Raw genomic sequence first — 13,848 nt, 5'->3', positions numbered from 1 at the left:
GTACTAGTGGCTTTGAATTAACATTTTAAATATAGGTTATTGTTAATCACCTATAATTTTAACAAATATGACATATCTTCCACATGTTAGTTTACTGAAATTTGTGTTGGCAACTTTTCTCATGTCATTACTTTCCATTGTTATCACTAGGACACATCTAATATTGTTTGTCCTTTCTATTGTTTAAGCAACAAATATGCTATCATTAGAAAATACATTAAAATTTTAATTTTAAAAAGTAGTTTGAAGATTTGCAAATATTAATAAAATTTGATAGTCAGTATCATTTTATAAACTCATCCTGAAGTATGGTCTTTATTGATTATGAAAAGTTGTTTCATTTACGTTAAGGGTTTTAGTCATTTTCTGTTGCTGTAAGAAACTACCCAAGTCTTTAATAAAGAGTTGGTTTATTAATAATTCATATTTGAAAGCTTTGCCTTCACGGTTCCCTCATCTGCTTGTCTCTGGTCAGGAATTTCTCACTCCATCACGTCATGGTAAATGGCATCATGGCGGGAAAGTGTGTCAGAGGTACAGGAGGCGTGGCAGCCAGGCCAGACAGAGACGGAGGCAGGCTTGCTCTTTTCCTTGCCGCTCTTGTGTCAGCTAGACCAGGGTTCCTTGAGAACCACACACATCCTCTGTGGGGTACTACAGTGCATGCTAACCTCCTACTGGAGCCTGCCCTTCAGTGTGTCAACAGCGGCACTGCCATTCTGCAGACGGAACTTCGAGCACATGAATCTTTGGATGACACACTCATATCTGCTGCCCATCATAGCAGTCACATTTTCCTCCATGTTATTATCTGTAACAGCAATATAGACTTTCAAGAAAAAGATAGATGTGTTTGGAAACTGCAGTTAGGTATAGCCCTCACGGTTGTCATTTCTAGTAAGTTTAGAGGTTAGCTACTATCAAAAATATGTTACATAAAATTATTAGGGAAATGTTTTCAATTTATGAATCTAAATTTGTTTTTTACAGGAAGCTCATGGAAGGGTAGGGTTTGAGTAACACCTTTTATATTACTAAAATACACCTTAGGAAGATTTATTGCATTTTTATTGACATTTATTGTTAAAACCATTGAAAGCCATGAGTTCAGAAATAAAGTCTACGGGGTATCATTTTTTTAAATTTTTTTTTAATATTTTTTTAATTTAACTTTTATTAATTACACTTTATTCATTTTGTATCTCCCCATAAGCCCCTCCTTCCTCTCCTCCCGGTCCCACCCTCCCCATGTCCACTGATTGGGGAGGTCCTCCTCTCCTTCTTTCTGATCTTAGTCTATCAGTTCTCATCAGAAGTGGCTGCATTGTCAGGGTTCTAGGTTATCTCCATGAATAGTCCTTGGTTGGAGTATGAGTCTCTGGGAAGTTCCCTGTGTTCAAATTTTCTTGTTCTGTTGCTCTCCTTGTGGAGTTTCTGTCCTCTCCAGCTCTTACTATTTCCCACTTCTTACATAAAATTCCATTCACTCTGCCCGTCAGTTGGCCATCAGGCTGAGCATCTGCTTTGATAGTCTGCAGGGCAGAGGCTTTCAGAGGCCCTCTGTGGCAGGTTCCGAGGGTGTCATTTTTAAAACTTTCTGGAAATGTTAGTATATTCTAATGGCACTGTTGAACAAAGTGGCTTAATATTACAGATTCATCTAAAGTAAGTGTCAATTGAATAAACTTTATAAGTGAAGCTCTAGAATATTCTACAGAATATCAAAAGGATACAATCCTTGCACTACAATCATATTAGAGCAAGAAGTAAGACAGGTCGAAAATAACTGGCAACAACTAGGAGAGAACAAAGCTCAACTGTGCAAAGACCAGAGGATTACTGTGGCCTAGGTGTCCTGATGAAATGACTGAGGTAGCAAGTGTTGCTTGGTACAAAAGGTTTGGATGCAAGGACCAGAGATCACAAAGTTATATACAGGTTATGTTTGCAAAAAATTCAGTTTCCATTTAGATTCCATGGTAAACTGAAGAAGTATAACATCAGGAGACAAAGCCATAGAGTTAAGGTCTGAATAGCAGCTTCTGAACAGTCTTATTAGTAAGACTAAGCATGATTAAATAGACAGGTAGAAGCTACTGAAGGATTTGTAATTTGTAATAACTTAAAGCAATTGAGTTATAATTATGCTATATAAAATTGGGTTGTATTAGCAGTGAGAAAGTGAAGGTGGGATCATCATGTAGGTAAATGGAGATGAGGACCAGAATTTAGAATAATGGAACTAGATTGGTGACAGAAAGAAAATAACACTGAGACAGAACTTTTAATACCCAAGAACTGGGTATTAAAAGTGTGGAATCATGACTGTAGATTGTTCCCTAAGATAGATTGTTTCCAAATGCCCTGATGTCAGTAAAATTTAATGCTTTGTTAATGATATGATTTCTCAGGACACAAAGCAGAAAGCATGTTTAGGAAGCTTTTGGAAATGCAGTTCCTAGAGAAACAGGCAAAGGCTTGGGATGGGATTGAACACAAAATGCTAATGGAAGAAAATGAGTATAATTTTAAAATAGCTATATCAGGCTTTGGAAATGGCTCAGTGATTAAGAGCAACAGAGGACCCATGTTCAATTCCCAGCACCCACACCGCAGCTCACAACTGCCCATAACAGTTCCAGGAGTCTGACAGCATCACACAGACACACCTGCAGGCAAAACACTAATGCACATGCATACATACATACATACATACATACATACATACATACATACATACATACATTTATTTATATTTTTTATTAGTTACATTTTATTAACTCTGTATCCCAGCTGTATCCCGCTCCCTCATTTTCTCCCAAACCCTCCCTCCCTTCCTCATCTCCTCCTTGTCCCTTTCCAAGTCCACTGATTGGGGAGGACCTCCTCCCCTTTCATCTGACCCTGTTTTATCAGGTATCTTCAGGACTGGCTGCAAAGTCCTCCTCTGTGGCCTAACAGGACTGTCAAAGAGCCTGCCATTGAGTTTCTTTCAGAAATAGTCCCTGTTCCCCTTACTATGGGAAACCAATTGGTTACTGAGCTACCACGGGCTTCATCTGAGCAGAGGTTCTAGGTTATATCCATACATGGTCCTTGGTGGAGTGTCAGTCTCAGAAAGACCCCTGTGCCCAGATATATTTGGTCCTTGTGGAGCTCCTATCCTTTCCACATCATACAAACCCCCCCCCTTCTTTCATATGGTTCCCTGCACTCTGCCGAAGGTTTGGTTATGAGTCTTAGTACCTGCTTTGATACACTGCTAGGTAGAGTCTTTCAGGGGCTCTCTGCAGTAGGCTCCGGTCCTGTTACTTTTCTCCTATGTCCAATGCACCTCCCATTTGTCTTTCTAAGTGAGGATTGATCATCTTACCCCGGGTCCTCTTTCTTGTTTATCTTCTTTAGGTGTATAGATTTCATTATGTTCATCATATCTTATAGGACTATATGAGTGAGTATATACCATTTGTGTCTTTCTCCGTCTGGGATACCTCACTCAAAATGATCTTTTCTAGATCCCACCATTTGCCTGCAAATTTCATTATTTCCTCGTTTTTGATTGCTGAGTAGTATTCCATTGTGTAAAAATACCACAATTTCTGTATCCATTCCTCCATTGAGGGACATCTGGGTTATTTTCAGATTCTGGCTGTTACAAATAAAGCTGCTACAAATATGGTTGAGCAAAAGTCCTTGTGTACTTGAGCAAATTTTGGGTATATGCCTAGGAGTGGGAGAGCTGGATCTTGAGGAAGCACTATTTCTAATTGTCTGAGAAAGCGCCAGATTGTCTTTCAAAGCGGTTGTACCAGTTTACATTCCCACCAACAATGGAGTAGGGTTCCCCTTTCTCCACAACCCCAGCCCCATGCACATACATTTTAAAATAAAGTAACTATATCATTACAGACAAACTTGAGTAGAGAAACATGCCTGGCGCTAAGATACCAGTTGCACATTTTGAAGCCAAATTTCTTAGAAAAACATTTGTAGCCAAGGGAAATGGGAACTACCTTTTCTATTGGTTTTTATGGTGTTCATGTGAACAGACTGAGAAACAGGTGGTTCACTCTTCAAGCACTTCTCTATGCAGTTTGTACATGAAAGACTTGAAATGATCTTTGATTTTTAATTTTATTTAATCGTGAATTATGATGCCAAGGATGTAACAGCTCCACAAGAACAGTGAGTGCTAACACCAGAGATCACACAATCAGGGTTTCATTGGGAGGTACCATGCTCACTTCTGAAAACTATTTATGTGCATTTTACATTTAAGCAATAAGGAAATTTTGTTAATAAACATAAATTATTTTCTTTTTACCTAAAGGACATTAAAAGCTTCATTTGTCATTATTGTAACAACAACAAAAGTGTGATGTTTTATAAACTAAAGCAACCCCACATTTTAAATCATTTCAGATGTAAAAGATAATTCCTTCAGCAGATCACGGAGTTCAAGTGTAACGAGCATTGACAAAGAGTCCCGAGAAGCAATCTCTGCTCTCCACTTCTGCGAAACGTTTACCCGGAAAGCAGACCCTTCCCCATCCCCATGTCTGTGGGTGGGAACTACGCTGGGGACAGTGTTCGTCATCACACTGAATCTTCCCCCTGGGCCTGAGCAAAGGCTCCTGCAGCCAGTGATTGTGTCTCCAAGTGGTATGTATGTCCTGGGGCTCCATGCAGATGTGTGTCCCATGGGGGACATCCTCTGGCTTACCTAGAAGCTCTAGCTTTTCATTTACTGATACAAGCATTGGAAAGATAAATGGTATTAGTGACCGTTTTCTGTTTTAAGAAATAAATATTCTAGGGCCACAGATAAGGCTCAGCAAATAAAATAATCTTTCACTCAAGCCTACTGACCTGAGTTCAATCCCTACAACTCACATGAATAGCTCGGAGCAGGTGGCTTACAGCTATAACCCCAGCGCTCCCATGTCAGGATAAGAGTTAAGACAGGAAACTGGCCCAGAGCTCTCAGGCTCCCAGCCTGGACTGCACCACACAGGAAGGAGGAGGCCTGCCTCAGAAACAAGGGACAGACCCAAGTCCCAGAGTTGCCCCACATTTCCACAGGTTCCCGTGTAACACAAATTAATTTTAATTAAAATAAATTGTCTAGTTCTACATTTAAAGAAAACAACATTCATTTATTATTCTGTAGGTCAGATATGTGTGTGCAAAATTCATTATTTAATTTTATGTTATTAGCATTTGACATTTGTTTGGAGCATGTAGTGCTGATGTATTTTCCACACATATAAATAACATGGCTTGAGTTTTGGATTTTATCAGTGACCTGATACAATTACAAATAGTATACTGTGCAGTCAACATATTTTTGTGTTTAGTGTCAGAGTTGGAATAATCATATTTACTCTGAATTGAAAAAAATGGAAGTGTATACTAAACTTCTACATTCTAGGTACTATATTGAGGTTAAAAGGTGCAATCTTGAGAATGGCATTTCTGGATGCCACGGGCTGCTTATTGCCACCTGCCTATGAACCCTGGAAAGAACACAACATCCCTGAAGAAAAAGACGAAAAGGAGAAGTTGAAAAAGCGGCGACCTGTCTCAGTCTCCCCCTCCTCTTCTCAGGAAATTAGTGAAAACCAGTATGCAGTGATATGTTCTGAAAAGCAAGCAAAAGTAATCTCACTGCCAACCCAGAACTGTGCATATAAGCAGAATATTACTGAGACGTCCTTCGTGCTTCGTGGAGACATTGTAGCACTGAGTAACAGTGTTTGCCTGGCGTGCTTCTGTGCCAATGGCCATATTATGACTTTTAGGTAAGAGTGAGGTCATTTTTAATATATACAGCATTCGTCACATTATAAAATTCAGCTTGGAGAAAACACTCATAGTCTTATATACTGAGAATTTGTTTTCATTCTTGTAATAGGAAAGAAGGATATGAGCAGTACAGATCATATTTTCCCTCCTTTGTCTATATAAACTAAACAACTGAATAGCCCCAGACATGCCATTTTCTTTCTTTTTCTTTCATCAATTTTCTAATCTAGCATTCAGATTAGTAGTTTTCAGTGTCATGTCTTCATATATAGTGTCATTGTACATTATACGTGTCCTATAGCATCTGTAAATAACTGTTGCTTATTACTAACAAATTGTGTATTTTCCCTCAAGTTTGCCAAGCTTGAGACCTTTATTGGATGTGTACTACCTGCCCCTTACCAACATGCGGATAGCCAGAACATTCTGCTTTGCCAACAATGGACAAGCCTTATACCTTGTTTCACCTACGGAAATCCAGAGACTCACCTACAGTCAAGAGACATGCGAAAATCTTCAGGTGAGCAACACAGTATTAGAATTTCTGTAGCATTTAAAGATCCACTGAGGGTATCACATCTGTTCCCTTTTCTCATGGGGATGCACATATGAGCCATTGTGGGAAAGTACAGCCCCTTTTTGCTTTGTTTATATTTTATCACATTATTATTCTATACTGGGTCATATAGAGTGGCTTTCATCTACAAATATAATATTCTTGGGGTATAGCCCCCGCACCCCTTTGCCTTTCCTCTGCCCGCTCCCTGATGACTCTTCACTGCACCCTACACAATTTTATTCTACTCTCATGTCATCTATACATGCATAATTTTATGGATCATCATAAACCTAGAACCCACAAATGAGAAAAAGCACATAATTTTGTCTTTTTTAAGACTTATTTAATTTGTTTAATACAGCTATCACAATAGATCATCAATCTACATTTTATCCCCCAAACTGTAAAATTTCTAAAAGGAAATGAATGGAAAAACTCTTGAGTAGGCAAAGGTTTCTTAGCTCCAGCCCCAAAGCCTTTTTGTTGTAAGAACACAAACTTGTGATTTCTGGATCTAAACTTCTAAAGAGAGTCACCTAAGAAATTAAGACATGCTATAACTATATTAAAACTTTGGTAAAGCATTTTCTTATCAAGCTTTGTGGTAAATAAAGGACTTCTTCTTCCCTGTCTGTGCCTTTTTATTTCCGTCTTGTCTCAGTGCCCTCACTGGGACTGCAAGCTCTAGTGAGTGGAAGTGAAAAGAGCAGACAGACAGCTTTGTTCCTTAGCAGAAATGTTGCAGCCTTTTGTTTTCTCCATTTAGTATCTACTTGGCCTTAGGTTTGTCATGTGTTGAGTGTGCTCCTTCTACTGCTAGCCCCTCCCTGATGGTGACCATTCCTCTCTCCACCTTGCTCTTACCTTTTCTTCTGTCTGAAGACTGTTAACAGTTCAGGGCAGACTTGACAGTGTAAAAGCCACTCTTTCCTCTTTCTACCATGCATGTCAAATCCCACAAGTCAGAGTGATGTCTATGGAAATTACATGCTTATGAGGAAGGAAGTTGATGCATCTAAATGGCAGCTTTTCTGATTTCAGTCAAGATGATAGTTCTGAAACTGAATAATGGCTACTGTTATACTAAACACCCTGGCCTAGTGGTAGAGAATGTTCTTTCTGTTAGAGAAGATGACCCGGTTCTCAGGAAAATTATAAATTCTTCTTCAGTTAGATTGAAATGTTTTCTTGAAAATCAAATACTCACTGAGAAAGATCATGTGTTCCACACCAGCCTGGGGTATATACCAACAGTCTCAAAGACAAAAGTTACATCTCGTCACCCTCTGAGCAGTCACGCTGTCTTGGCTGTAAGTCAAACAGATAATGTAGCGGGAGGAGAAAACAGCAAATTCCTCAGTAAATCTGTGCTGAGAAACCCACCCTCAAGTTAGTCATTGCACCCTGACCTGACCACTTGGAGTATGCTTGTTGACTATTGGTGAGTCTCAAGGGAATTGGCGGCTATTACAGCATTTCCAGTGCTGATCTTGTTAATTAAACTTGTGTTTCCCTGGAGTTTTAACAGTGTAATGTGTTTTGATTTTAAAGGAGATGCTCGGTGAGCTCTTCACTCCTGTGGAAACGCCAGAAGCACCAAACAGAGGGTTCTTTAAAGGTTTATTCGGAGGCGGTGCCCAGTCTCTCGATAGAGAAGAACTATGTAAGTTGCCTGAATTAATTTGGTTTAATCTTAGTTTCTTTAAGACAAAAATATTCAACCCATATAAAATTTCTGTCACATGTATAAATTATGCTTTTTCATATTCATTATAATAATTATATCCATGGTTTAACAAAAGGCATAAAATTACTTTCTCATTCTGTCCTCAATCAGGAAAATATTTTTCTCAGGCAACCAAAACCAGCATAACTTCAAGTGGCTACCAGAAAGAAATCTACATAAAAGGAATAAAGTTTGGCTTTATTTGTTTGGGGTATTTTTCCCAGTCCTGGGAGTTGAACTCTAGTATCACACATGCTGGACAAGCCCTCTCCTACCATATGCTGTAGCCTAGCAAGATTCCTGGTGGCTTAAGTTCTAGCCCTCAGTTAGTGACTGTCTCCTGGAACTGAGTGAGGCAGGACAGTCAGCTGGAAGCAGAGTTTATTGCTTCATAGCAGCTGGGAAGTAGAGAGTGAGGTGACCAAGGTCCTACTGTCCCTGTCAAGGGCAAAACAATCAGTAGCTAAGTTTTTACAAGTACTGGATAAATCAGTACATGAAAATGTAAAATGAAATCTCTATCAGTTATTTTTTATATTAACTTTCTCCCACTGCTGTTATACCACACCACCAATCTATTGACCTAAAACAGCCCAGCTTAGGGGGTTTCTAGGCTTCCGTTCTGTAGGTTAGACATCAGCAGTTTAGCGCATGCTGCCACATTTGGTTCTTTATGGGAGGCTCTGGGTAGGGATGCATTTCCCTGCCTTGTTCAGCTTCTGGGGTGTCATCTCTTTCCCTGAGCTCCCGATCTCTTTGTCACTGTGGGAGGCAATGTCATGTCTTTCTGAATCTACATGTCTCCGTGCCCACGAAAGACACTTTGCTCCTAAGGAGTTCTGTGATTTGATTGAGCTCACCTAGATGCTTCAAGGGAACCAATCCAGGTCTAGGTCCTTAGCTTGTGAAGCCCCTTTTCTATCATAGGGTGACATATCTCTGCCTTCCAGAAATTGAAGTGTAGCCATCTTGATGAAGGGGGCATTTTTTTAAGCCTGGAAATAGTTATTGACTTTTAGAAAAAGTTAATTTGAGAGTTAATTTCAGTAAAAAGGGGCTTGCCTACCACACACAAGGTTCTGATTGGATGAATGGGTAGATGGATGCATGCATGCATGACCTAGAAAGAAATATTAACAGAAATTCAAAGCTTCCATTGGCAATATTAAAAATTATAACACTTTGTTGAGGGAAAAAAGGATTCCAATGGGTTCAAATACTGAGTTCATGGAATATATGGGTTCTCCAAAACCTGATGTATATGTACGTGCTGTGTGAGAGACTTCTCCTGAGGAGATGGAACACACACCTGTCTGTTCATTCCAGAAAGGAAACCCACCATAGACCAAAGTAATGATTGTACCAATGTCCAACGTGGTCAATCAGTGTTAGTGGGTGTTACTAGGAAACAGGCCTATCAATGAGGGGTTTCTTACAGGAGTAAGGATAACTACAAAGCAGCTACATCATAGAAAAGTTCAACACAAGTGATGACTGAAGAGCTGCAACTGCAGAGCTCTTTGCACAGCTTGAATGCGGCTGGACAGTCCATGAGTCTCCCTCTCAACAGCTGATCCCTCTCTTCCACAGCAGATGTTTTTTCCCAGAAAGCTGGAGATAGGGCTTAGAGACTGGCCCAAGCTCCCGCTTGCCTAGGCATGAAGTTTTGTTTACCTCCTGGGTCCCATGTGCCTCCCTCTAGGAGGGCTCTTCAACTCAAGGAAACTGCTGAACAACAGCGTGTGTGTGTGTGTGTGTGTGTGTGTGTGTGTGTGTGTGTGTACCGTCACATATGTACGTACATACTTAATGGCTAGTAGTAAATTTATGTGAAGTTTAGAGGATCCCCACCACTTCTTTTCTCACACACACAACACAGTGTCATCACACAAGAAAAGGAAAAGATCAGATGGTAAAAGCAAACTTTTCTGTATTTACAGATAACAGAGTCTTGATTATAGAAAATCCTAAGAAAACCAACCAATAATAAATAAAGCTGATAAACAAGTGAGCAAGATCAAAGAATCGAAGATCAGTCTTTAAACGTTCCCTGTATTTCTATATGCCAACAATGAATAATGCAAAAGTGAAACTTAGGTGACACTTTCAGTTATCTCAGCATCAAAACAAACAAACAAAAGGACAACAACAAAACCCCACGTAGATCTCAGTTTTGCTGGCCATGCCTGCTTCCTGAGAGAAGTGGGAAGTTCTTCTCCTTCCATTATATGTGTGCTCAGGGAAGTGATGATGTTAGCTCTTCTTTGAAGGTCTGATAGAGTTCTGCATTGTAAAATAACCCCACAAAAGCAGTGACAGACATTCTCACTAAAACTTGAGAATGTTAAAGAAATTAACAGGTAAACAGAACAACATCTCATGTTCTTGGACTTTATTTATCCTGCTGAGATATCTGTGCTGCTCCTCAAGCCAATCTAAATAATCCCCACCAGAATATAAACTGTATTTTTGCATAAAATAATAAATGGTTTCCAAAATTTACATGAAAATAAGGAAATGGAGATAACCCTTCCATATACAGAAAGTCTTAAAGTAGACGCAAAGGCCAAAGGACACACATTTACTACTGCAAGAGTTACTACAAAGTTCTGGCCTATACGACAATAGTCTGTGAGATGTTGGCATGGATGTAAGCAAGAGAATATAATTGAGAGTCCAAAACTAAGCCTATAGCATTTATAATCAATTGATTTTCTGCAAGTATGCCAAGAAAATCCAATGAGGAAATAATGGACCTTTCAACAAACAATGTTGACACAACTAGATATTCACATGGATAAAAACCAACAACATGAAAATTAACAAAAGAACCAGGGACTTCTCCATGAGAGTTAAAGCACAAAGCTCTTGGAAGGAAGTGAAATAAATCTGCCATTTCTGTTAGTGGTTCCCAGATAGTTTACCTAAGATGTAAACAACCAAAGAATAAAGTTAATAGTAGTTCATCTACATGAAAACTTTGTGTTTTAAAAAAAAGAGCAAGAAGAAAATATGACAGTTCAAATAGTAGGACAAACTACATATATATCATATCTGATACCTGACAAAGTCTGCATCCAGCATATACAAAAAAAAAAAAACCCTCATAATTTTGTAATAAAAGAATAAATATCCTAATTTTAAATGAGCAGAAATATTTAATTTCTTAAATATTCTTGATCAGTAATCATCAGAAGATGTCTAACACCATTCATCATTCAGGAAATAATGTGTATCACAAGCCATAGTGAGGCTCCACATTATGTTCACTAGGCTAGCTGCCATCAGGACACATGAACATCGGAAGAATGTAGAGAAACTACAGCTCACATTACTGGTGGAGATGAAAATGGTGTGTCCTCTTTAGAAAGCTGCCTTCTAGACCTCAAAAAGGTCAATATTGAATTATCAAGTGTCCCAAGCCTGCCCTAGTCTCTTTCTTTCCAGACATATATGCCCAAGGTAACTGAAAATGTATGTTTACACAAACACATCCACAAATTTTCAAGGAAACATTATTTATAATAAGCCATAAAAATGAAAACTACCCAAATATCCATTGTTGAGTGAAAGCGTAAGCAAAATGTGCTCTACCCTTAAAATGATACACCATTCAACCATAAGAAGCGGCGACCCCTGATGCTTGTTGCTACACAGATCAACTGGAAAATGTCTTCAGTGAGAGAAGTTAGCCAGGAACAGCTACGTGGGTCCATTAGCCGTGCAAAGCCATAGTCTGTGTGGCTGTGTTTATATGGAATATTTACAATGGACAGATATTTAGAGATAGAATAGACTAGTGACTGAGTAGGGCTGGGAAGAGGGAGAGTAGACGGTGAGGGTAACAGACCATGGGCTTTCGTGTGGGAGATGAAGGCATGTTCTGGGGTTGGATAGTGTGTGAAGCGTGCTTACTTAAGATTCAGGAAAAGAACCCTAACCAGAAGTGCTAGGCCATATAACTGGAGTCTGACCGCAGGGATCCAAGACTTGCTGTGATATGGATGTTAGATGATCAGGATCTGGATACTAAAGGGGGTGCAAACAAGATATTTTAAAGAAAAAGTATGATTTTATGTATTTGAAAAGTGAAAACTTTAATGGAGACAAAGAAAGCATGTCTGCAGATCTGGACTCCAAAATAGAAATGATATCTTTTATAAAGTGTAGAATAAGCACACAAAATCAAATCTGAAAATTTTAACTTACATCTTTACACTTACAGTTAAGTGCTTAAAATTCATGAACTATAATGTTAGCAACCCCAAAGCAGTTTTAGTTACAAAATCTGCATCAGTGTGCCTGCTTCTTTCAGCAATTGCTAGCTAGCCCTGTTTTCCCCAAATTCCTGCTTTATGATCTAGGGAAGAGTAGGGTGTTTAGTACAGTGCATTGCAGATTTGGAAACACATCTAAGAATAATTTAAAACAACACAATAAAGGTATGTCATAAACTTAATATTCTAATTGTATTGCTACATGATCCGTAAATTGTATTTTAATGCTGCCACATGGTGGATTTTTCCTCCGATTTATTAAAACTTTCCAGTTGGAGAGTCATCCTCAGGAAAGGCCTCGAGGAGTCTTGCACAGCACATCCCAGGTCCTGGTGGGATTGAAGGTGTGAAAGGAGCTGCATCCGGAGTTGTGGGTGAACTGGCCCGAGCCAGGTTGGCCCTGGATGAAAGAGGGCAGAAACTAAGTGATTTGGAAGAGAGGACTGCAGCCATGTTGTCCAGTGCAGACTCGTTTTCCAAACATGCTCATGAGGTATGCCTGGCACACAGTCACCCAAGGAACTAGATAAAGCAAATAGGAAAATGACTTCATTTTGTATATTCTGTTATTTCTACTATGTACTTTGTACAGTTGCAAGTTCTATTTTGATCACAAGAGGGAGCCATTACAAGAATATGGCAATAGTCCTTACCGCTCCTGAAGTCTTTACCTTTTAAAGGAGCGTGTCTGCCTTTAGAACCTTTGTCAACAGTGTAGAAGCTTTGCCCCTGTTTGTCAGTGGCCTCGGTAAGAATGCTAGCCTGCTGTAACTCCTCGGTCTGCAGCCACCTTGTCCTGAAAGAAATCAGTGTCCCCTGGTTCTTCCAGGTAGAATCAGTTGACAGGTTGAATCTGTGTATCTGGGGAGGTAGTGGAACAGCTTTTGTGGTGAATTCATGGACCTCAGAAGCAGTTGCCATAAGGTGTTGGGTTCCCTACGTGATGCTCACACAGCTGTGTTTTGCTGACTGATACAGGCTTTATTAAAAAGTAATTTGTGGGCTGCAGGGATGGCTCGGCAGACAAGAGTACTTACTGGACCTGCATTTGGTTCCCAGCACCCACATGGCAGCTCAAGCCACCTGTAGGTTCAGTTCCAGGAAATCTAATGCCCTTCTCTGGCTTTGCAACAGAAGATGGTACATACACAAAACTGCAGGAGAAACAGTCATGCGTATAAAATAAAGAGGAATCCTTAAAAATACTTCTATGAGCTTAAACGCCTCCATGTAAAATACAAATGATTATTTTGCACGTGTGACTCTTCCTACTATGGACTGGTGACTTCTCATTTTTGCTTCTTAGACTGCCGTTTGAGGATGTTGCGGGTTCTTGCCCAGCTGAACAGCATTAAAGTTACTTTTACCTTTGACCATCCAGTCCCTATAATATGAGCATTCCTTTACTTCTTCAACTATTAGCCATCTCTTCTCTGCTTGTGTTGTATGGGGGAGATAGTTTGACCTGGAAGACACTTGTC

At 39.5% G+C, this 13,848-nt stretch overlaps 1 protein-coding gene across 4 annotated transcripts in view; it reads left to right on the top strand.

Moving 5' to 3' along the window:
• Stxbp5 (syntaxin binding protein 5) overlaps positions 1-13,848 on the top strand; it is a 144,687-nt gene that overhangs the window by 126,967 nt on the left and 3,872 nt on the right. For all 4 annotated transcript variants that reach the window (XM_055608057.1, XM_055608056.1, XM_055608055.1 and 1 more), the window contains 5 exons: positions 4,423-4,662; positions 5,432-5,801; positions 6,160-6,325; positions 7,916-8,027; positions 12,640-12,860. In XM_055608057.1, coding sequence (XP_055464032.1) covers positions 4,423-4,662; positions 5,432-5,801; positions 6,160-6,325; positions 7,916-8,027; positions 12,640-12,860 — 1,109 coding nt within the window. The remainder of the gene's footprint in view (positions 1-4,422; positions 4,663-5,431; positions 5,802-6,159; positions 6,326-7,915; positions 8,028-12,639; positions 12,861-13,848) is intronic.

Source organism: Psammomys obesus, unplaced genomic scaffold (genome assembly GCF_907164565.1).
Source record: "Psammomys obesus unplaced genomic scaffold, mPsaObe1.curated_primary_1811, whole genome shotgun sequence".
In the NCBI taxonomy this organism is placed as follows: Eukaryota; Metazoa; Chordata; class Mammalia; order Rodentia; family Muridae; genus Psammomys; species Psammomys obesus.
Note: the sequence above shows the minus strand (reverse complement) of the source record. Positions and strands in the feature narration are given on the sequence as shown.